Genomic DNA, 23531 nt, shown 5'->3' on the forward strand with positions numbered 1-23531 from the left:
AAAAAAAAAAAAAAGTAGCTGGGCAACATAGCGGGTCCCTGTAGTTCCAGCTACTTGGGAGGCTGAGGCAAGAGTGTTAGGTTGCTGTGAGCTGTGACTCACCATACTCTACAGTGGGCCACATAGTGAGACTCTGTCTCGAAAAAAAAAAGTAATAAAATTTATATTTAAAAAAATCCTTAACCGTAGAAGAAAAATAGCCAAGAACTTAAGGCCCTCTGTATTTCAGCCTATCTATGGAATGATGGCATTTCAGAGACCTGAGTCTCCATTCTTTTCATTTTCAGTCAAATTCATAAATTTCTCTTTCCATTTGTCCTTCTTCTGATGTGGCTTCAATGGCAAGTGCTGAGATTTTGGTAATAGGAGACCCTAACAAGAAACTTTGTCAGCTACTGATACCATATGAATAGCCAAGAGCCAGCTAACCCAGGCAGTATTAGGAATTTGAATCTGGGATACACAAAGCATATTATAGGAATTTCTGTGGATATGTCACCATATTGTACCTTCTAGACAACTTGGAAACAAAAAGCTTAGTGATTATTCTGATGAGAAAGGAAAATCTGAATTGACTTCCTTCCCAGAAGAGATGAGAGTACAGTCATTTGAAATGGTCATTGAGGAAGCAACTACAGATTGAACAACAAAACAGAACTCTGATGTTACCAAAACAGAAACAGACTGGGTTCCTCTTGAGTTGTGCTTTTCAATTCCACTATTTAGTTCTGAATTAAATGAGAGATTTTGTAGGGAAACTGCTACATGCAACATTTAGAGAAAAGACAGCTTTCAAAAACTCTTGCTTTCCATGAGTCTCCTACTTTCGAGACTCTTACGGTTTATATGTCCTTGTTTAATCATTCTAGGAAGTTGCTTCAATCCTACATATCAGCCCAGTTTTTCAAGTTTTCTTTATCATTTTATGTTCTACTTCCTACAAAGAATGTAATGTTTAGAGGTAACATCTTATCCAAATGGGGAGAAGGTCACCTTCCTCACTTCTCACTGCACGTCTTCATTTACAATGACATAATTTGTTATTCATGATGTGTAGTTGTTTTTTTTTTTAATTTTAGATTACTATGAGGGTACAATTAGGTTACAATGTTTGCATTTGGTGGCTGAGGACCCTGTTGTAATTGTGTCCCTCACCCAGAAGGTGTGCCATATACCCTTACATTGTGCCCATGAGATGAAAGCACACCAACTCCCTCCTTCCTCCCCATCTCCTCAACTTGAATTAAATCAAGTTTTCTCCTGTGTGGGCTTGTATGAATTCATCTACTGGCTTCATATTAGTATTAAATACTGTGTGTACTTGTGTTTCCTTTCTTGTAATACTTTGCTAAAGAGAATGTTCTCCAACTCTATCCAGGTTAATATAAAAGATGTAAAGTTCCCATCTTTTTATGGCTGAGTAGTATTCCATGGTATACATATACCACAGTTTATTAATCCATTCCTGCGTTGATGGGCTCTTGGATTGATTCCATATCTTGGCAATTGTTAACTTGAGCTGCAATAAACAATCTAGTGTAAATGTCTTTATGATAAAATGATCTTTTTCTTCTAGGTAGATACCTAGTAATGGGATTGTGGGATCAAATGGAAGGTCTATTTTGAGTTCTTGGAGAATTCTCCATACCTCCTTCCAAAGAGGCTGTATTAGTTTACAATCCCACCAACAGTACAAAAGTGTTCACTTCTTTCTGCAACTGCACCAGCATCTTCAGGATTGGGACTTTGTGACATGGACTATTCTCACTGGGTTTAGGTGATTTCTTTTCTTTTTTTGCAGTTTTTGGCTTGGGCTGGGTTTGAACCAACCACCTCCGGCATATGAGGCCGGCACCCTACTCTTTTGAGCCACAGGCACCACCTGGTTTAGGCAATATTTCAAGGCGGTTTTCATTTACATTTCTCTGATGATTAGGGATGATGAACATCTTTTCTTTTTTGAGACAGAGCCTTAAGCTGTCCCCCTAGGTAGAGTGCCATGGCATCAGAGCTTACAGCAACCTCCAACTCCTGGGCTCAAGCAAGTCTCCTGCCTCTGCCTCCCAAGTAGCTGGGACCACAGGTGTCCACCACAATGCCCAGCTATTTTTTGGTTGCAGCCATCATTGTTGTTTGTCAGGCCTGGGCTGGATTCCAACTTGCCTGCTCAGGTGTACGTGGCTGGCGCCTTAGCCGCTTAAGCCACAGGTGCCGAGCCCATTTTCATTTTCTTGTTTTACTAGCTACACTTATTATTCATGTATTAGCACACTCAGCCTACTGTAACAATGCACGCCTTAATAAAGGACTGAATATTTGGGTTTTTTTTCTTTTTTATTGAATGGTAACTATGTACATTAATGCACTTCTGGGGTACAGTGTGGTGTTTTCACACACAATCCGAAACACTTCCATCAAACTGGTTAACATAGCCTTCATGTCATTTTCTTAGTTATTGTGGGGATTGAATATTTGTAATGGTTGTCAATGAACCCAGTTGTCCTTAGATTTAGAACTTAAAATATGGGAGTAATTTGCTGCTCTATTTCCTTTGAGCAACAATGGAGGGAAAAATGAAATCTAACAAATATAATAGATTTGAGGTAAAGCATTGAAAAACCATATATCAATTCTCGTTTCTCGTGTAAAAATGTAAATAGTAATAATCCTCGGATATCCACCTAAACCTTTTTTTTTTTTTTTTGAGACAAGAGTCTCATTTTGTCATCCTAGGTAGAGTGCCATGGTGTCACAGCTCACAGACACCTCAAACTTTTGGGCTCGAGCGATCCTCTTGTCTCAGTTTCCCAAGTAGCTGAAACTACAGGCACCTGCCACAACGCCCATTGTTTTTTACTTTGTAGAGACGGGGGTCTCGCTCTTGCTCAGGCTGGTCTTGAACTGCTGAGCTCAAGCAATCCACCCACCTCGGCCTCCCAGAATGCTGGGATTACAGGCTCACACGAGCCACCGCGCCCAGCTGTAAAATGGAGGCTAAACCGGTCTTCCTTCTTCTTCTTCTTCTTTTTTTTTTAATTCATTGGCCGGGTGCTTACAGCATAGATTTCCAAATGGCTGTGCTCCGGTCTTCCTTCTTCTGCTCCCCAAATGCGTATGTTTGTCCCGGCCACAGGGACCGGGGACCCAATTATTGGTTGTTTTCGCGTCAACGATCCCTACAGGACCATCAGCTCCCGTCTCCACCTCCTGACTCCCTTTCTCATCCCAGTGCTGCGCACACACTTGCCTGGGCCCTACTCAGCCTTCTCGCTTGCGGGGTACTGCCGGAGTGTTCGTCCCGAGTGAGGGCGGGAGGAGACGCTTGGTGCTGGCCCCCCGCTCAGGCCTCAAGTCTCCCGGCGCCCAGAGGGCTAGGCGGGAACCCCTGCAGCGCCCTGCAGCCTTAACGGTTGCCAGGCCACCTGCTGCGGCAGTCTGGATTGGCTCGTTCTCCTGGCAGCTTTAGCCAATCGGCAGTGAAGCTGGTGGGAGGCCCCGCCCGCGGGCCAGCACTGTCTGGGGCCGCTGGTGCTTTGCCAAGTGTGGGGGTCGCGGGCTGGGCCCATAATGGAGGGAGTAAGCTCATACCCGACCACGCCTCTGAGACGCTAGTAGCTCGGAGTGGGAGGCAGAGGCGTGTGTGACCCTGGACGAGACTTCCTCTTTTTGGGCATCAGTCTTTCCATTCTCACAGTGGGGTTGCCTGAGTTTGTAAGGCAGAGGCGGGGAGGATAGAGGAGGCGACCCTTTGGGGGAACGAAGAGGTAAACGCAGCAAATCCGTCCGGCGGAAATGGAGGTGAACAAGGGCCAGAGAGAGCCCCAGGTGGGCCCGCCCCCGAGAAAAAGCGGTGGCCGGAGGGTCAGTTGTCCTGGGGGGCGGAGAGGAGGGCAGGCCCCGCCCATCAGGCCCCGCCTCCGAGGCTTCTACCGCGCCGCCGCCCGCAGGCCGCCACTGCAGCCCCGGGCGCCGGTTCCTTCGCATCGATCCTCGTCAGCGTTCCCTGGACGCGCCCTCCTTCCTCCGACAGCCACAGCCGCGGCACCCTCGTGTTCTCCCTGCGGCCCGGTGAGTTCCGCCCGGCTGGCCCGGTGTCCACCGCCTCCGGAGCTGCGCGCTTCCCGCCCTTCAATTCCCTCTCGCCTTGCCTAGTTTGTACTTTGACTGACTGTCCTTTTTTCCTCTCTTCTCTCACTCTTTTTCTAACTCCCCTTTGTTCTTTCCCTCTTGTGTTCATTAGCTGTAACTTGAGCCTCCATCCTTCCTCTCCCTCCCCTCGCCACTGCTCCCAGTCCCGCCTTAGGGTGCGGGCCTTTGGCGCGTCAGCGATAACCACATTCTCCGCTCGGACCGTGTGCCCCCTACGCCTGTTGGGGCTGTTTCTGCTGGAAGGTGGCTTTGAGCTGCTCGATGCGGCCTGTGCACGGCCGCTCCCTGCCCCTCCAAGCCCTGGAAAGTGGGTCTGGTCCCTCGCTGATTACCAGCCTTTGTTCCCTCCTGACCCTCTCACAACCCTCCCACTCACCAGAGTCTGATGAGCTTATCTCGAGTACTGAGTGTTACAAAAGCAGAACATGGAAGAGAGGCGATTTCTTGATACTAGGACGGGGGAGAGATGGGCCCTGTTCCGCACCTCCCACCAGGGCAAGGACTGATTGGGCTTGTGTGTTTTGGGCATGTAGCCTTTTCCATGCTGGAGTTGGTCCTTTAAGGTGGATTTCCCTTTCTTTCTTTTTTATTTATTTATTTATTTTGAGACAGAGTCTCACTACGTTGCCCTCGTTAGAGGGCCCTGGCGTCACAGCAACCTCAAACTCTTGGGTTTAAGCGATTTTCTTGCCTCAGCCTCCCAAGTAGCTGAAACTGCAGGCGCCCACCACAAGGCCTGGCTTTTTTTTGTTGTTGTTGTCATTGTTATTTTAGCTGGCCTGGGTGGGGTTGGAACCCGCCAGCCCTGGTGTATGTGGCTGGCGCCCTACCCGCTGAACTACAGGTGCTGCCCTGGATTTTCCTTTCTAAACTGTCCTCCTTTGCCCTTCCCTCACAGGACACATAGTATGATCATTAGGTGTCTCTTCTCTCAGCCATTTTCTATGGAAAATCAAGGGGATCAGCCCATGATAGCCACCGGCAGCTTTGAAGAATGGGACGCTTTTAGAGATGCTTGATCTTGGATACACCTCAGTGTAAGACCTTAGAAATCCGGGTAAGTGTCCACTTTAAAGGAGAGGTGTCCTGCTGCCTCCTAGCCCCGGTGCTCTAAGGGCAGGAGCCAGCTGGACATTAACAAAATAACAACCACTGCGACACCAATGAAGTTCACAAAGCACTTTTATACATCCCTGTCTCCTTCTGGCCTTTAAACTGACCTTGACAAGCCATAGATGATGGTTCTTATTTTATAAAGGAGGAAACTAAGGTCCAGGTGGACTGGTGATTGGCCTCAGGCCCTCTGGGAGTCCGCAGTAGAGCTAGGACAGGAACATCTTGTTCTCGCTTCATATTGCTGACTCCAGCTTTTGACTGTCCCTGAGATTGAGATTAGTACTCATATGTACTTTATGGGCTCTGAAACTGGTTAATTCAGGACTGTAAAATATGATCAGCTTTTTCTAGACCTGTGTTTTACTTAGGATAAGTGACCTTTGCTCCCATACCCACCCCTATGAAGGACCCAACTTTATGCAAAATCATGGCAACTGAGCCTCTGTGCACTTCCAGCTAGATAGCAATTGGGTATTTTTTTAAAGACAGAACCTCAAGCTGTCGCCCTGGGTAGAGTGCTGTAGAATCACAGCTTACAAGCAACCTCCAACTCCTGGGCTCAAGTGATTCTCCTGCCTCTGCCTCCCAAGTAGCTGGGACTACAGGCACCTGCCACAATGCCTGGCTATTTTTTGGTTGCAGCCATCATTGTTATTTGGCGGGCCTGGGCTGGATTCGAACTCACCCGCTCAGGTGTATGTGGCTGGCGCCTTAGCCACTTGAGCCACAGGCACCGAGCCAGTAGTTGGGTCTTATTTTGGCCTTCACAACACCCTGCAACGCAGCTCAAAGTCAGGCACATGATAACCTCATGTTTTCATATCTCTGATGCCCAGAGAAGGGACATCATTTGCCTTAACTTTATCAGAACTTTTTGTGTGGGAGAGTTTGCTGTTTAATTGGCATGAGAGAACTTTGTTTTGTGAAAAGCCTTGCCTGTGCCTGGGTCTGAGAAAACAGTAAGAAAGAACTGAGGAGTTGGGTAGCAATTTAGCATCATTGATTTTAGAGTCTGTAGATGTGGCCCTTACTAATTTCCTGCATCTAACAGCACAGTCACTTTATAGGGCTGCTCTGAGGATTAAGTGAGCTAATACGAGTGCCCTGGGCATTGGGATGGGGAAAAGTGTAGAGAGGAAGAGGTATCAGAATAGCCAAGCTGGGAAGTCTGGGAGCACCTTTGTCAACTGTTCTGCCATTTGAGCATGTTTTCACAAACCCTCAGGTGAGCCAGGATCCAGAGAAATGAATAAGATCAGGGTTTGCCTTGTAGGTGGTCCCAATGTAGTTGGTATAGTGCTGTATCCTATTAATTTCCCTGTTTGCTCCGGCCACCTGGAGTGAGCAGCCCAGGAGGAAGAAGCAGGATGAGCTATTTCCACGGGTCTCCATACTCATAAGTGATTCCTATCACATTCTCTCTCTACCAAGCAGTTCTGTCAGCAACAGGGGCAGCCAATCAGGTTAGCCTCAAAGCAGCTGTTCCTACAAAGTCTGAAGCTCAGGGGAAAGAGTAGGTCACCCTCCCCCAGTGGCATGCTGGGCTCACTTCCTCTCAGGGCAGTGGAGGAGGGTGTTGTTCTCTAACACGAGAACAAAATGGAGCTTTTGGTTTCCTGTATCACTTTTCATAGCCCTAACCTGCATATCCCCATCCCTGCCCCTCTCGTGAAGGTACAGATTCCCCTGTGTTGGAGGAAAGGAAACTAGCCAAACAGTAAGCCCAGTTTGCCAGGAGGAGTCGGGCATATCAGTGTTTGCTCTTAGCTCTGAGAATCACCTAGCAAAGGCCCAGCTAAATGTTACCTTGTTTAAGAGTCTTTTCTGGCCACCCATTCTTCCTTAACTCTCTCCTGATGGAATTAGTTGTTTCCTGTGCATTTTGAGAGTATGTCCTGCAACCCCCAAATGCAACTTGAATCACCTCTCCATAAGTCCTGTCTAGGGCAGGTATCTCTTGTGTTTCAGTGAATCAGTGCCCAACAAAGCAGTCTTATTCAAAGGATGACTCTGGAGAGCCTGAGCTGTAGGGGCTGGGGAGAGAATTATTGATAGGCTGGGTGTCCTCTTGTCCCTTCTTTTTCATTCTAGACCCATAGGAACTGCTCCTGCTTAGTAATGTAGGACATAAGGCTATGGATCTGTGCCTGTCAGGTCTTGGTGTGCCTGAAACCTTTTCCCACTTCCATCAGCCCCCACCCCAGATAGGTCCACAGAAGCAGAAATGTGCAAATCATCAGAGAAATCTGCACCAGAGCAGACAAAGGTCTGGTCTAGTGGCTGTTTGTAAGACAGAATCAGGATTGCCCTGAGATCCAGACTCTTCCTATTGTGAAAAGGAAAGAGCCCCTCACAAAATATCTCCTTGAGCAAGAATTGCTTCTCTAGACTCTGAGTACTTCTGGAGCTTACTCCTTTTTTCCCTCATAGGGCCACTTCCCTGCTTAGGGATGTGGTGCTATCAGAGGAGCCACAGGTGAGAGTGGTGAGTAAGAAGGGTCTGGAGACACTGTTGCTGATGGGCCTTCTCTCCCCTTGTTAGACTCCGGCAGAGTTCCTCTATCTCGTCTTACTGCTGATTGAGGGTGCCCATTTCTTCAATTTTTCTCCATCTCCTGGGAGGTAGCAGGAGATCAGCATCATGGTTGGGTTCAAGGCCACAGATGTACCCCCTACTGCCACTGTGAAGTTCCTAGGGGCTGGCACAGCTGCCTGCATTGCAGATCTCATCACCTTTCCCCTGGATACCGCTAAAGTCCGGCTGCAGGTGAGGGGATGAAGCCTGGGGATCTTGAAAGCATCTAGTCTGCACAGACTCCTGGAAAGCCAGTGAAGTGTTTGGGACCATAAACTATGGACAGTGGGGTGGCAAGTGGGGAGAGCACTCTGCCTATCCCTATAACCACACTGTCTTGGCCTTGTAGATCCAAGGAGAAACTCAGGGGCCAGTGCGTGCTACAGCCAGTGCCCAGTACCGTGGTGTGTTGGGCACCATCCTGACCATGGTACGCACTGAAGGCCCCTGTAGCCTCTACAACGGGCTGGTTGCTGGCCTGCAGCGCCAGATGAGCTTTGCCTCTGTTCGCATCGGCCTCTATGACTCTGTCAAGCAGTTCTACACCAAGGGCTCTGAGCGTGAGTATGGAGCTGGGCTATAGGAGCCCTGGAACATTTTTCTTGGTGATGATTAACCTAAGTTCATTTAGCTAAATAGCCCTTTTAGGCCCCATGATCCCTGGGAAGGTCAGAGGAACAGAATTGAAAAGGGCCCTGATTCTCCACATGATTGCTAAGTACCTAGGCTATTCCAGGCACTGAGCGGGGCATCATCCCAAGACCTGATCTCTCACCACAACCTTGGGAATAGGTGTTATCATCCCAGTGTTACAGATGAAGAAGAGATTGAAGCTTGAGGGATGGCAGGGACACTGGCCAAGGGCACACGGGGGAAGCCAGAAAACATACCCGAGACTTGCCTCCGAGGCTGGCATTCTTGAATTTCACCTCCCTAGCATGCCACACCAACCCTACATTTTACACATGAGGAAACTGAGAGCCCCAGACAAAAGATTGACTTTCCCAAGATCCCGTGGCAGGAAGAAGTAGATCTGGGATGAGAACCCAAGTTGTATGAGTCCCAGTCCATCAGAAAGCCACTTCTCTCTGAGCCTTGGTTTTTACATTTGTCAAATAGAAAAGATTCTGATTTCTCAGGACTATTGAATGCAGGTTAAATGAAAATGTTTTATGGAAGAAAGCACTAACTCTCATTTAGGTCTTACTTTGCTATGTCCCTAGCAAGTAGTAGACATTCACAGGGATATTTTGTTTGTTATGAGGAGAAGTTAGAGCAAGAGCTTGTCTGGACCCTGTTGCCAAAGGCAAAAGATTACAGTGACAAGGTGGTTTGGGAGAGGAGAGATGAAGTGCAAGTCTGCTGTCCACTGACCCCCTTGGTTTGCCCTCAGATGCCAGCATTTGGAGCCGCCTCCTAGCAGGCAGCACCACAGGTGCCCTGGCAGTGGCTGTGGCCCAGCCCACGGATGTGGTAAAGGTCCGGTTCCAAGCTCAGGCCCGGGCTGGAGGTGGTCGGAGATACCAAAGTACTGTTAATGCCTACAAGACCATCGCCCGAGAGGAAGGATTCTGGGGACTCTGGAAAGGTGTGTGGCAGTTGTTTCCTCTTCCTTCCGTTCCCCTGCCCTCCCCTCCCAATTTCCCGGTCTCACATAGGCTCTCCTTCCTGCTATAGGGACCTCTCCCAATGTTGCTCGTAATGCCATTGTTAACTGTGCTGAGCTGGTGACCTATGACCTCATCAAGGACACTCTCCTGAAGGCCAACCTCATGACAGGTGAGTTAGGTTAGATGATGCTGAGTCTCACCTTGATCCCTAATCTAGGAGCAGATAGAGGAGTCTGATTGACACCTGAAGACCACAACTTTTCATTCTACTTGCCCTTTGCTTGGAGAGTGAGAGTATATCTCTTACTTGGCATACTGAAGCCAATTGGGATGGAGCTCCCACTTTGCACATTGAGGAACTGAGGTGGTACTAGGTTGGCAAAATAACTCTCGGGTGCTCAGAAGAGGTCCCAGCTGGAGTGTCTTTAAAGTTATGAGAACCCCTAGCTACTTAAGTAATTCTCTTCTCTTCTGGAATGGTGGGTGAGGAGACTTGACTTTGTTCACTGCTCCTCCTTGGCAGATGACCTCCCTTGCCACTTCACTTCCGCTTTTGGGGCTGGCTTCTGCACCACTGTCATCGCCTCCCCTGTCGACGTGGTCAAGACGAGGTACATGAACTCTGCCCTGGGCCAGTACAGCAGTGCTGGCCACTGTGCCCTTACCATGCTTCAGAAGGAGGGGCCCCGAGCCTTCTACAAAGGGTGAGCCTCTGATCCACCCTATCCAAGTCTAGGCCTTCTGGCTATCCATACCTATCATAGGTGGGAGAGAACCAGCTGGAAATGAGTAGCAACCAAGTGTTAATCTAGTTCTGATCCTGGTCCTCTTATTTCACCAGCATTTATTCATCCTTTTAATTGCTTCCTCCCAGAATTGCTGTTATCACTATTTATAAATGTTAAAGTGGGAACTCAGAAGATTTAGTGCTTATAGCCACACAGCTGTGAAGCCCAGTTCATTGAGTCTTACCACCCTCCTCTGGGACAGAGCAATTGGGTTGGATTGGATACCTGGCCTAGTAGGGGAAGCGGGAGATGGAAGTACCCCCAGTGATCTGTATTTTCTCTCCCTTAGGTTCATGCCCTCCTTTCTCCGCTTGGGTTCCTGGAATGTGGTGATGTTTGTAACCTATGAGCAGCTGAAACGGGCCCTCACAGCTGCCTGCAGTTCACAGGAGGCTCCCTTTTGATCCTCTTGTGCTGCTGACTTGATCACCTCTAGGCTTTGCCTCCAGCTCCAGCCAGGCCCTGTTTCCCTTTTCCTCTTTCCCTCTTTCCCTTTCCTCCTTCCCCACCTCTTCCCTTCACTCCTTTTCCCCACCACCTCCCTTTCCTCACATTCTCATCCCCTTATCTCCCCATTGTCTCTCAGTGCTGTTGGAGCTGACCCCATTCAACAGCATGGGAGGATCCCAAACCCCTAGTTCCTTAAAAATACTCAGCCCAAGTTTTCTCCTATCCCCAGCCCAGCCTGCATGTCTCCCATAAAGCAAGCTCAACCTTGGTGTCTCCTCCCTCTCTTGTAGTTGTTACCAGAGGTCTTGTTCCAGTGGGCCCTTTCGGCACTTGGTGGGTAGGGGAGGAGCCACCCAACTATGAACCCGGTATGACCTACCTCCAGCATTCAGTCTGAGGCCCATGGAGGTCATCTATTCTAGACCATTTCTCTTCAAACCCAGGCCCTGGACTAAGGTGGCTGGTGCAGGGGCAGCAGGAGAGACAGTAATAGCTTTACTCTCACTTTTTCTACCCTTTAAACCTCCAATATGGCCCCAAGCCTGTTTATCTTCACATTGAGAGTGCTCCTGTTTGCCCTTCATGTCCTGCACATCTCAGAAGATTCTTTTTTTTTGTAGAGAAAGAGTCTCACTTTATCGCCCTCCGTAGAGTGCTGTGGTGTCACAGCTCACAGCAACCTCCAACTCTTGGGCTTAAGCAATTCTCTTGCCTCAGCCTCCCATGTAGTTGGGACTCAAGGTGCCCGCCACGCCTGGCTATTTTTGTTGTTGCAGTTTGGCCAGGGCCAGGTTTGAACCCGCCACCCTCGGTATATGGGGCTGGCGCCCTACCCACTGAGCAACAAGCACCACCCAACATCTCCGAAGACTTAAATGAGGAACTTTGGAATCTTAGATGCTGTGGACTTAGTTGATTACATTTTAAAGATAGGAAACCTCTAAAGTCCCAGCCTAGTGAGAGCAAGTCAGACACTTACCCCTTCCACAGTCACCCAGAAGAGGAAGTGTTACTGAGCTGGGTGGGGCAGGGCCTGACTCAGCAGAGGTAGGTTTTAGGCTACAGAGCAAACAGAACAATGTCTGCTTTTTTTTCTTTTTTTTTTCGTTTCTCTATTTAAAAATATGGAACACTTTACGAATTTGCATGTCATCCTTGTGCAGGGGCCATGCTAATCTCTGTATTCTTCCAATTTTAGTGTATGTGCTGCCGAAGCAAGCACATCTGCTCTTTTTTTGTTGTTTTTGTTTTCTTTAGAGACAGAGTCTCACTTTATCGCTCTTGGTAGAGTCCTGTGGTATCACAGCTCACAGCAACCTCCAACTCCTGGGCTTAGGTGATTCTCTTGCCTCAGCCTCCTGAGTAACTGTGACTACAGGCGCCTGCCACAACACCCGGTTATTTTTTGTGTTGTTGTTGCAATTTGACTGGGAACGGGTTTGAACCCCCCACCCTCAGTATATGGGGCCAGCGCCCTACTCACTGAGCACAGGCACCACCCAGGATACTTTTTCTCTTTGAAGTCTCATTTTCTCCCTGAACTAGGGGTCCCAAGGAGGAGGGGACAAGCCAGGGCTTTGCTTGCACATGGGTCTCAGCCTCTCTGTCCCTGTTCTCTCACCACCTGCCCTGTGGAGGCAGGAAAGCAGGTGGACAAGGAGGACTGAGATCCCAGAATCCTGAGGCATCTTGTACAGGGTTGGGCTATAATGAAGTCATCCAGCCCCATAGATTCCTGAAGAAGCTGAAGCCTGACGCAGATCATGTCGGCAAGAACACCCAGAAAGTCAGCAGCTGGAGTAGGACTAAGACTCTGTCCTTACCTCTGGGCTATCCCCCAGGGACCCGGTCTTGGCGAAGCCTGCAGCTATGAGCAAGGCTCAGAGTACATGACCTCCCTCTTCCCCCAGCCTAAGGCAGCTGACTACCTTCCCTTGCTTATTAGCAAATTTGTCAGAGCTAGATGCTAGACCCTTTGGCACTTAGGCAAGAGGGCCAGGGTGTTAGATGGTTCCCAGTGAAGGAACAAGGGCCTGAGATTCCTCAGCTTCCTAGCTCTTGACAGATTGAACTGAGACCTCATAGTCCCCAGGAGGGACAGGGTTCAGTCCCATGAGGCATCAAGCTATGGTAAGATGACGACAGGTAGAAATAGAATAAAATAAAAAAAAAAATGGCTCGGTGCCTGTGGCTGAAGCAGCTAAGGTGCCAGCCATATACACCTGAGCTGGCGGGTTTGAATCCAGCCTGGCCCACCAAACAATGATGGCTGCAACCAAAAAATAGCCAAGTGTTGTGGTGGGCACCTGTAGTCCCAGCTACTTGGGAGGCAGAGGCAGGAGACTTGCTTGAGCCTAGGAGTTGGAGGTTGCTGTGAGCTGTGATGACACGGCACTCTACCCAGGGCGGCAGTTTGAGGCTCTGTCTCAAGAAAATAAGATGACAGGCAGCCTTGCCAGGCTGTTTTCTGCTCGGCTGCAGGGAGTTGGCCTAAATGGAAGCCCACATTAATCCCTGAGGCAGGCTATTAACTGTTGTACAGGAGGGGTCACTTCACTGCCCAAGTATGTCTGTCCTCAAAGCTAAATAGGCTAGTGGAGGTGAGCAATCCTGCAGCTGGTTTATTTATCAGCTTTTGTGTCCCAGGCCCTGAGATGGACACAAGGCCACCAGATGGTCATTGTTCTGGGGATAATGAGCTGGGAAAGGTAAGAACCACTGGTAAACATAACAGTAGGTCCTGGTATGTTTAGGGACCATAAACATATATAAAACAGGCATTCTATAAAACAGGCATATGAAATGCCCTGCTTTGCCTGACAAGGTGGCACTAGAGACTGCTGAGGTAACAAATGTCATAAAGGTCTTCCATAGAGCCTGAGCCCAGGCTTCCCTCAAAGCCTCTCTGTAAGGAGTAGGCCTTGCTGCCCCAGAGAAATCAGAATTTGATAGCACATGTGCCTTCACCTATTTGCTCAGAACAGGGCAGCTACCACCTGGGCTGTATCTTAGACAAAAAAATCAGCTTCACTTGGCTCAGCTCCTGTAGCACCGTTGTTACTTTGCCAGCCACATACACCCAGGCTGGCAGGTTCGTAACCCCGCCTGGGCCAGCTCAACAATGACAACTGCAACAAAAAATACCCAGGTATTGTGGCGGACACCTGTAGTCCCAGCTACTTGGGAGGCTGAGGCAAGAGAATCACATAAGCCCAGGAGTTTGGGCGGCACCAGTGGCTCAAGAAGTAGGGCACTGGCCCCATATGCTGGAGGTGGTGGGTTCAAACCCAGCCCCGGCCAAAAACCGCAAAAAAAAAAAAAAAAATCCCAGGAGTTTGAGGTTGCTGTGAGCTGTGACACTATGGCCCTCTACCGAGGGTGACAAAAAAACTCAAAAAAATCAGCTTTACTCATCTGGTTTCTACAAAAGGCCTATAAGATAGGGAAAGGTTCGGGGCAGCACCAGTCCCATATGCCAGAGGTGGTGGGTTCAAACCCAGCCCTGGCCAAAAACTGCAAAAAGAAAAAAAGGTTGGGTGTGGTAGCTCACACCTGTAATCTTGGCAATCTGGGAGGCTGAGGCAGTAGGATCACTTAAGCTCAGAAATTTATGACTAGCCTGAGCAAGAGTGAGACCTTGTCTCTACTAAAAATAGAATAATTAGGCTCGGCGCCTATAGCTCAACCCGCTAAGGCGCCAGCCACATACACCTAAGGTGGCGGGTTAGAATCCCCAGCCCGGACCCACCAAACAACAATGACGGCTGCAACCAAAAAATAGCTGGGTGTTGTGGCGGGCGCCTGTAGTCCCAGCTACTTGGGAGGCGGAGGCAGGAGACTCGCTTGAGCCCAGGAGTTGGAGGTTGCTGTGAGCTGAGATGCCACGGCACTCTACCCAGGGGGACAGCTTGAGGCTCTGTCTCAAAAAAAAAAAAAAAAAAAATAGAATAATTAGCCAGACGTTGTGGCAGGCACTGATGGTGCTTTTGGATGGTGGAATTCTAAACAATCTGGATATTATGGTGCCTTTCCAAGTACCTCTGAAACTACTCCATAGAGTGGTCACCAGCTCTCCATAGGTCTGGACCTGTCCTTGCCCAAAGTCAGACTTGAGAGAGGAAACTTTCCGTGGCACAGAAGAAAGTGACCCACTGAGCCACAGGCATGGCCCAAAATGTTTTCTTCTTGTGCTTTCCTTTCCTGTCTCGATAATGTGACCACAGAAGAGGAGCATATACACTGCTCTAGACTCTAAAGGGGGCAGGTATGGTCTACAATAGGCCCAACTAGACCTGGAGGCTAGAACTCCAGACCACATTCACAGCAGTTCCATCACACTTCCTGAAATCTAAACAGTTCACCAAGCACTTTCACATCAATGACCTCACATAATCCTCAGAAAAGAAGACTGTGAGGTGGGAATGAGCTCTGCTTTTCTGACGACAGCAATCACTGGTCCAAGGCAGGGCTAGGGGCTGCCTCCTAGACCACCCTGCTTAGAGAGCTCAGGCAACGTAATCAAGACCAGAGAGGTAGAAGCCAAAGATGTTTCCAGTGCTTCTGTTCTTGGCCTCTCTCATCTAAGCAGGGTGAATCTGCGGGAAGTGGCCTTCAAGGTTCAGATGACAGCTTTGCTACTGGGCCTCAGTGACATGCAACAAATGTTTTCTTTATTTTTTGTTTTGGTAGAGACAGTTTCACTTTATTGCCCTCGGTAGAGTGCCATGGCATCACAGCAACCTCCAACTCTTGGGCTTAGGCGAGTCTCTTCCTCAGCCTCCTGAGTAGCTGGAACTACAGGCGCCTGCCACAATGCCCAGCTATTTTGTTACAGTTTGGCCAGGGCTGGGTTCAAACTCACCACCTTTGGTATATGGGGCTTGCGCCCTACCCACTGAGCCACAGGCACCGCCCACATGTTTTCTTTTTGTGGTTTCATTTTCCTGTCTCAATAATGTGACCATATCACACTTCAGAGACTGTCCTTTCTGTCATGAAAAGTTGTAGCAGAGCCAGGGACCCAAAGAGGCCATACAGCCCTGCCCTACTCTACTAAGGTGGGAACACAGACTGAATCCTCAGGGGCCCAGGTGCTGAGCTCTTTGGCCCCTGCTCGCCCCTTAACCCCTCAAGAAGGGTCGGTATGAAACTCCCGTCCCTCCAACACACCTTGGTATAGCTGGAGGAAAGGAAATAGGTCTTTATTACATCAGTTTACCCCATGTCACCCCACCCTCATGTCACATCAGTGCAGCAGGCTGGGTCCCCTGCACACCCTGAGGCTGTAGGAGCCAGAGTAAGGCCTGGCTAGCCTCCCCACACCCCTGCCCTAACCCTTAGCCCACCAGTTATGTCAGCAATGCTTGGCGCAGCAACTGCTTCTTTTGGGGTGTAAGGCGGTTGGGGAACTGGATGTCAAAGAAGATGAAGAGGTCTCCTTTCTTGGTGGGTTCTTCAGGCAATGGCATCCCCTCACCTGGCACCTTCTTGAAGTACTTAGGACTGAGACAGGAAGACGAAAGAAGGGAGCTTAGAAGTCACCCCAGAGTGGTACCTTAACAGGTCCCTGCACCCCTGCTCACATAACCCCAGCAAGGGAACAGACTACAGCCTCCACTTAGAAAGGTTCTTATCATCCAGAACTGTGTGGGAGAGTGGCTGGCTTGTTCCAAACAGCCTGCTCCCTGAAAAGCCTGTTTATGCTGAGTCTGTGATGGAGGATTCTGGAAATCTTGTTTTATGGGAAACAGGGTGAAGAAGGAAGGTAAGCAGACCCTGGGAGGGGGCAGAGGGCCTTTCTTGGAAAAGGACTTAGGGGATGATGCAACTCAAAGCTCTAATGAGCAGTTTGGAGGATGGAGGCAACAAGGGTTACCCAACCCTGGGGGCCTCTAGCCCCTGCAGCAGTGTTTGAAAATCAGATGGCATCCCTTTTGCGAGATGAATATAACCCATAGCCAGGCCAGAATGTGAGCTGGGTTTCAGTCCTCTCTCACCCCCTCAGAAGGGGTCCCCTGTGCTAGGTGTAGTGTGCACAACTGTACCGGGCAGACCTGTCTGACACCATGTGCTATGTCCCAGGCCAGCCCTATTCTTGGCTTTTGGGGCCCAATGAAGATGGACTCACTGCACGATGTCATTGATGGGGATGTTGAGCAGACGGTCATCTAGGGTCTTCACCTCCACAGTGCAGCAGGTGAGAGCCTGGGAAAAGTTAAGAACAAATGTGGGGACAGGGAGTATCACCATGGCCATCCTATTTAGAAGGCAATCTATGAGCCTACTCAGTGCCAGACCCTAAGCTGAGAGCCAGAAAGGTGAAAAGCTGCTGGGGAACTGATAAGTGAATGACCCAGGCAATTAATTATCTGCCTGTAAGAAGCTCAGTCTGGCAAGTGAAAGTGATGTTGACATAGTATAAGTATCATGATAGAGATGGAAATAAAAGGGTCTGTGGGAGCCAAGGAGGGGACTCTAAACCATTCTGGAGTAGGGCAGGAAGTGGTAGCAGTGGTGTAACAGTTGATGATGGCCTTATGTAGGGATGGGTACACAGCATTCCAGGCAGAGGGCCTAGCGGAAACAAAGAACAGAGGTGTGAAAATGCACCACAGGGCAGGGGTACTAAGTGGCCTGGAGTGAGGAATGAGGCCAGCAGTAGCCTCAAATACCATGCAAAGATGTTGAGGAGAGGGGCAGAGTCAGATGAAGGTATGGAAAGATCCCTGAGGAGAAGAAATTGGAGATGACAAGGAAGGCGGGAGGGCCTGCTGCATAGATCCAGGTGATTAATGGGATGAAGGGGAGGGAGATGTGAGAGGTGGAATTAACAGTAGTGAGACTACAGGTGGCTGGGGGAGAGGAAACAAAGCCTAGACCAGCGCAGGTGGTGTTCACTCTGCCCACCCACCCCCCTGCGATTTGCCCACTCACCTTGCCCAGAGGGATTGGGTACACAAAGAAGAGATCATCGTTCTCCCTGCGGAAGCGAGGGTGGAGCTTCTCCTTTACAATGAAGATGATGTCAGCTGGGATGATGTTGGGGCCCTGGGCAAAGGAGGCCAAGGGGTGACAAGGACTCACTGGCTGTGTGACCTTGGCCAACTTCCTGCCTCTACTTGTCTCCATGTCTTCGTCTGTACAATGGGGAGATTGGAAGGGCCTTTTGAGTTTGGCCCCATAGCCCCTGCTCTGAGAAGCCTGCCTGATGAGTTCCCCTGGAATCACTTCAATACTGAGCACTTCTGAGCAGTCCTAAATAGATGCACTGAAGGGGGCGAGGTCTCCTCAGGTAGCGGGCTGAGCACCGAGCTGGTAGTCAGGTAGCTGCCTGCAAGGCTCTGTCCTGCTGGCAGCTCCAGGGATGACACCACTTGCCAACTTCATTAAGTCACCAAACCCTTGGCTTTAAATACTCCATCATTTCTTAGGACTTAAGACTCAGCATGCCTTGGACAGTAATCTCTCTTGAGGTGGCACCTATGGCTCAGTGAGTAGGGTGCCATCCCTAGATACCGAGGGTGGCAGGTTCAAACCTGGTCCCAGCCGAACTGCAACCAAAAAAATACCTGGGCATTGTGATGGGCACCTGTAGTCCCAGCTACTTGGGAGGCCGAGGCGGGAGAATCGCTTAAGCCCAGGAGTTGGAGGTTGCTGTGAGCTGTGATGCCACGGAACTCTACCAAAGGCAATAAAGTGAGACTCTGTCTCTACAAAAAAAAAATAATAATAATTTCTCTTGGCTTTGAGTACTCCATCTCTTCTCAGGACTTAAGACTCAGCATGCCTTGGACAATAATTTTTTTTTTTTGCAGTTTTTGGCCAGACTGGGTATGAACCTGCCACTTCCAGCATATGGGGCTGGTGCCATACTCCTTTGAGCCACAGGCACTGCCTGACAATAATTTTATATTTTTATTTAAATAAATATTTAAATAATACTTATTAGTAATTAAAATTATTGTAAACAAATGGTTTCTGAGTAGTTCCTATACTTGGACTTTATTCTGAGAAGCACTGAAGAAAACCGGGAAGGTCACTGGAATTACAGCTAGATTTCCTTTTAGCTCTTGTGCTCTTGCCCTTGGCAAGACCCATCCCTCTCCAGGCCTCAGGTTGTCATCTTTAAAATGGGGATAGTCTCTGGGCTGCCCGTTCATAGAGGTACTGTGAGGCTCCTTGGAAGGAACATTAGGGATCATCATCATATCCACTCCACAGATTGGTCTTGCTACCAGACCAGGTCTTTCCTGCATCTTCACAGGGTCAGGAAAAGGTATCGCCTCCTTTCCCCTCCATCTGACTAAGGTGGCAACCTTAGTCAGCTTCTCTCCCTCTCACCTGGTCCCCTTCCTTCTCAAAGGTGATACGTGTGCCCTGCCTCCAACCAGGCTTCACATCAATAGTCAGAATCTTGTCCTTGATGGTGGAGGAGTAGCCATCCTCATTCAGCACCTGCAGTGAGATGTTTAGGTGTGGGAGAAGTTTACTTCAGATTTCCATGAGCACAGCTGAGGTTTGTTCAGATTTCCATGAGCACACAGCTGGCCTTTGCACACATGAAAGATATATTGTGGGATTTGTACTTGGGTTCAGTCCTCCAGTGATGGGAAAGAACCTGCCCTGAAGACCACTCCCATCCTCCTGCTATGGGAACCAAAAACTTATGATTCCAGGATGGCAGGGCATGCCATTCACAGTCTCTGTGAGTTGATCAAACTCACAACTTCAGTCTTGGCTACAGATACACATTGAAAATGTGCTCAAAGTCCTCTTCAAATCCCAGAGGCCAGCTCGGTGCCTGTGGCTCAAGTGGCTAAGGTGCCAGCCACGTACACCTGAGCTGGAGAGTTCGAATCCAGCCCAGGCCCACCAAACAACAATGACGGCTGCAACCAAAAAATAGCTGGGCGTTGTGGTGGGTGCCTGTAATCCCAGCTACTTGGGAGGGGGAGGCAGGAGACTCGCTTGAGCCCAGGAGTTAGAAGTTGCTGTGAGCTGTGATGCCATAGCACTCTACCCAGGGTGATAGCTTGAGGCTCTGTCTCAAAAAAAAAAAAAAAAAAAGTCCCAGAGGCCTACCCCTGATCCTCCAACAGGTCTCTTAATCCCAAAGAGAGAAAGACCATGGAGGTCAACATTTCTGAGCCTCACCCCATCAGTCCCCCATTATGTCATGCATCCAGTGTCCAATCACACACTCAGATGGGTGCTGTCTGTGGAAAGCATGGCCGCGTCAGCATCTCCTCTGCTGGGCAAAGGTGTAGTAGCCTTACTCTTGTACCTGGTACAGAGCTGACCCATGGGACAGGGCAAGCCAAAGAATGAATTCTGGGGCACCGAGGCTCTTCCTAAACCAGTCATCTGAGGAGCTGTCTCCTGCCCACCCTCCATGCCCATACTGTTCCCTTCAACTCATGAGGGATACATTCTGATGAAATCCTGAAGGTATGGCTCAGTGTCTGTAGCTCAGCGGCTTGGGCACCAGCCACATACAATAGGGCTGGTGGGTTCCAAACCCTGTCTAGGTCCACTAAACAACCGCAACAACAACTACAACTACAAAGTACAAAAAATAGCTGGTGTTGTAGCATTCCCCGTAGTCTCAGCTACTTGGGAGGCTGAGGCAAGAGAATCACTTAAGCCCAAGAGTTGGCAGTTGCTGTGAGCTGACACCATGGCACTCTACCGAGGGCAACATAGTAAGACTCTGTCTCAAAAAGAAAGAAAAAAACGATAGAAATCCTGGGGGTGGCTTGGCGCCTGTGGCTCAAGTGGCTAAGGCTCCAGCCACATACACCTAAGGTGGCGGGTTCGCATCCCCAGCCCGGGCCCGCCAAACAACAATGATGGCTGCAACCAAAAAATGGCCAGGTGTTGTGGCTGGCGCCTGTAGTCCCAGCTACTTGGGAGGCTGAGGCAGGAGACTTGCTTGAGCCCAGGAGTTGGAGGTTGCTGTGAGCTGTGATGCCATGGCACTCTACCCAGGGGGATAGCTTGAGGCTCCGTCTCAAAAAAAAAAAAAAAAAGAAAGAAATCCTGGGGGAAAGGTGTGGTAATGCCCAGGGAAAAATTCATTCCGAGCCCTGCCTCTTCCCACTGGGATGGGGCTGAAGGGGGTGAGAGCAAGAGGATAATCTCAGTCCAGTCAGGAAGGCTGCAGGGAGGGGACTCCTATACTAGGAGAGAACTAGGCTAATATTCTTTTTTTTTTTTTTTTTGAGACAGAGCCCCAAGCTGTCCCCCTGGGTAGAGTGCTATGGCATTACAGCTCACAGCAACCTCCAACTCCTGGGCTCAAGCGAGTCTCCTGCCTCAGCCTCCCAAGTAGCTGGGACCACAGGCGCCCGCCACAACGCCCGGCTATTTTTTGGTTGCAGCCGTCATTGTTGTTTGGCAGGTCCGGGCTGGGGATTCGAACCTGCCACCTTAGGTGTACGTGGCTGGCGCCTTAGCCGGTTGAGCTATAGGCGCCGAGCCACTAGGCTAATATTCTTAATTGTCCCTTCCAAATTTCAGACTCTAGAATCCTAAAATCCTAGGTCTCTGAATCTAAGATTCCATACTCCCATGAGGGATCATCCCTGAGCCCTCTAGTCAGGGTAAGTGATGGCCCCCAGTAGTAGCCAAATACTCACCCTTCGCGAGATCTTAATTTTTTTTGTGCAGCCAAAAAATAAGTCCTCCAGGGACAGATAAAGATCCCGTTCAATTGAGGGGTCCTGCTTCTTGACTCCTCGGCCCCGGAGCCCCCCGAAGTTCAAATCCACCTCACCTCCTTCTTCATCAAAAAACTCTGTAGGAGTTAGGGAGAGAAGTAACAGAAATCTCTGTCTCTGTCTCTGTCTATCTCTCTCTGTCACACACACACACACACACACTCACTCACTCACACACACAAACGCATACTCCTCACCCCCCACCCCTACCCCATTCACATCCTCTCTTTTTAGTGCCCCAAGTGTAATGCCGGGCTCCCATAACCACCTCTCAGACTCAAACTGTTTGACTAGGCAAAAACCTGTCCTTGATTGCAGATCCAGTGAATATTATTCCTTTCCACTCCCCACTGTTTCACCTCCACTTAGCACATCCCCCCACCTCCCTGACTCAGCCTACCGAAGTGGAGACCCTGACTGCGGCTGCCTCACGTAGGAGACGCGCGCCCTCTGGCGGCAGTGCCTGGCAGTGCCTGGCAGTGCCAGAAAAGACTCGCTGTAAACGCTGGGTAGCGAGGGTCCAAATTCACCTGTGATCTCCGCCCTTCCTTTGCTTCCTCTCCCCTTCATTGTGTGACCCAGAACAAGGCCACTAGAAGCTCCAGCCTGCCGCCCTCTCACTCAGACCTCCACCAAAAATATTTTTTTAAACGCCTAATTCCTCGTATTGAACCTCTTTTATCTTGGCATGGCTAGAACAGTATGTTTCTGCAACTGATCCCTGATTCATACACATCTGTACAATGAAATCATATGTAGATCTATATATAGTACATAGATTTGCATATAAATGAATAAAGTAGATCTATATGTAGTATAATGTATAACATAATCTACAAGTATAAGTGGGGAAAAGTGTATACAATATAGTTCATTTCCATAACAAAATAAAAGGCTTCTGTAGAAATAAAGGCTCATAAGTGTACAATTTCTGAAAGGATATATAAGCTGGTTTTTTGTTTTATTTTGTTTTGTTTTTCAGGCAGAGTCTCACTCTGCCCAGGCTAGAGTGCTGTGGCATCAGCCTAGCTCACAACCTCAAACTCCTGGGCTCAAATGATCCTCCTGCCTCAGCCTCCAGAGTAGCTGGGACTACAGGCATCCATCATAATGCCTGGCTAATTTTTGTATTTTTAGTAGAAATGGGGTCTTGGTCTTGTTCAGACTTGTGTCGAACTCCTGAACTCAAGCAGTCCTGCCTCAGCCTCCTAGAATGGGGGGATTTCAGGTGTGAGCCACTATGCCCAGCCAGGATATATCACTTATTAAAAGTGAGTGGCTGCCTCTGGGAGGGAAAATGGAGGGCTAGAATTCACTTATTTTTCAATAAATTCTGTTTTACATTTTTTACCATGTATTTTATATATGTGCATATGTGTATATATCTTTTAAAGTAAAAATAAAAATAAAACTACTCAAAGAAAAGCATCTTTTGTACAACTGTGTCCTTTCCTAGTAAGGCAAGGGGTGGGGGGGTAAGACCTCTTACCCTTGAATGGGTTGTCTCCCCCGAAGAACTCGTGGAAAACCTTTTCAGGGTTGCCATGGAAGACGTAACCAGTTGTCCATGGGGTCTGGGATCCAAACTCCAAAGGAATCCCGCCCTTCAGGCCCTCCTCTCCAAATTTGTCATAGATGCCTCTCTTCACAGCTGTGGATGTGTGCCATTTTGAGGAGGGGTTCAGCTTTGGGGGTTAAGATAAATGGGGAGGGTTGGGAAGCAGGAGGATATGGGGAAAGGGAAGGCACTTACTTCCAAAGTGCCCTGCTGTCTAGCAGTCTTCGGAATGAGACCCTAGAAATCAGGGGTTCAGTTTCATTCTGGGTGGACCCAGGTATTGCTCCTCTAGCCCGGAAGAGAGATGGGAAAGGCAAGTTGTTTGCTGGGGATGAGGTGGAAATTGAAGGAAGAACTGAGAGACCAGGGGTCAGGTTGTAGCCCTGGGATTTGACCCAACTCAGTCATCACGGCCATTGTCTTATATGGGGTAAATACAAGGTGTCCCAAAGGTCATCCATAAAGTTGTCATAGATAGGGAAAATGGGAAATTGTAGCTAAATGTACCTTTATTTACAAAATATTCACCATAAAATTTTACAAAGAAGTGGCCAACACATACAGAAT

At 49.0% G+C, this 23531-nt stretch overlaps 2 protein-coding genes and 1 non-coding gene across 3 annotated transcripts in view; 1 reads left to right on the top strand and 2 right to left on the bottom strand.

Moving 5' to 3' along the window:
• Positions 1-3965: 3965 nt before the first annotated feature.
• On the top strand, positions 3966-10956 carry UCP2 (uncoupling protein 2). Its single transcript, XM_003780909.3, has 8 exons — positions 3966-4068; positions 5048-5206; positions 7808-8032; positions 8190-8400; positions 9234-9428; positions 9518-9619; positions 9974-10154; positions 10528-10956. Exons 3-8 carry the CDS (start codon positions 7907-7909, stop codon positions 10640-10642), a joined length of 930 nt encoding a protein of 309 aa, XP_003780957.1. The 5' UTR covers positions 3966-4068; positions 5048-5206; positions 7808-7906; the 3' UTR covers positions 10643-10956.
• An 850-nt stretch (positions 10957-11806) lies between these two features.
• LOC111724455 lies at positions 11807-11910 on the bottom strand. Its single transcript, XR_002772757.1, has one exon. It is a non-coding gene; the product is annotated as a U6 spliceosomal RNA (small nuclear RNA).
• Positions 11911-15873: 3963 nt separating this feature from the next.
• The window catches only part of DNAJB13 (DnaJ heat shock protein family (Hsp40) member B13), a 16432-nt gene continuing 8774 nt past the window's right edge, over positions 15874-23531 (bottom strand). The window contains exons 3-8 of the mRNA XM_003780910.2: positions 22896-23057; positions 21326-21483; positions 19029-19142; positions 17622-17735; positions 16816-16892; positions 15874-16190 (exon numbers count right to left, since the gene is read on the bottom strand). Of these exons, the coding sequence (XP_003780958.1) occupies positions 16037-16190; positions 16816-16892; positions 17622-17735; positions 19029-19142; positions 21326-21483; positions 22896-23057 (779 nt within the window). The 3' untranslated portion in view covers positions 15874-16036. The remainder of the gene's footprint in view (positions 16191-16815; positions 16893-17621; positions 17736-19028; positions 19143-21325; positions 21484-22895; positions 23058-23531) is intronic.

Source organism: Otolemur garnettii, unplaced genomic scaffold (genome assembly GCF_000181295.1).
Source record: "Otolemur garnettii isolate 467f Iridium unplaced genomic scaffold, OtoGar3 scaffold00001, whole genome shotgun sequence".
Taxonomy (NCBI): Eukaryota; Metazoa; Chordata; class Mammalia; order Primates; family Galagidae; genus Otolemur; species Otolemur garnettii.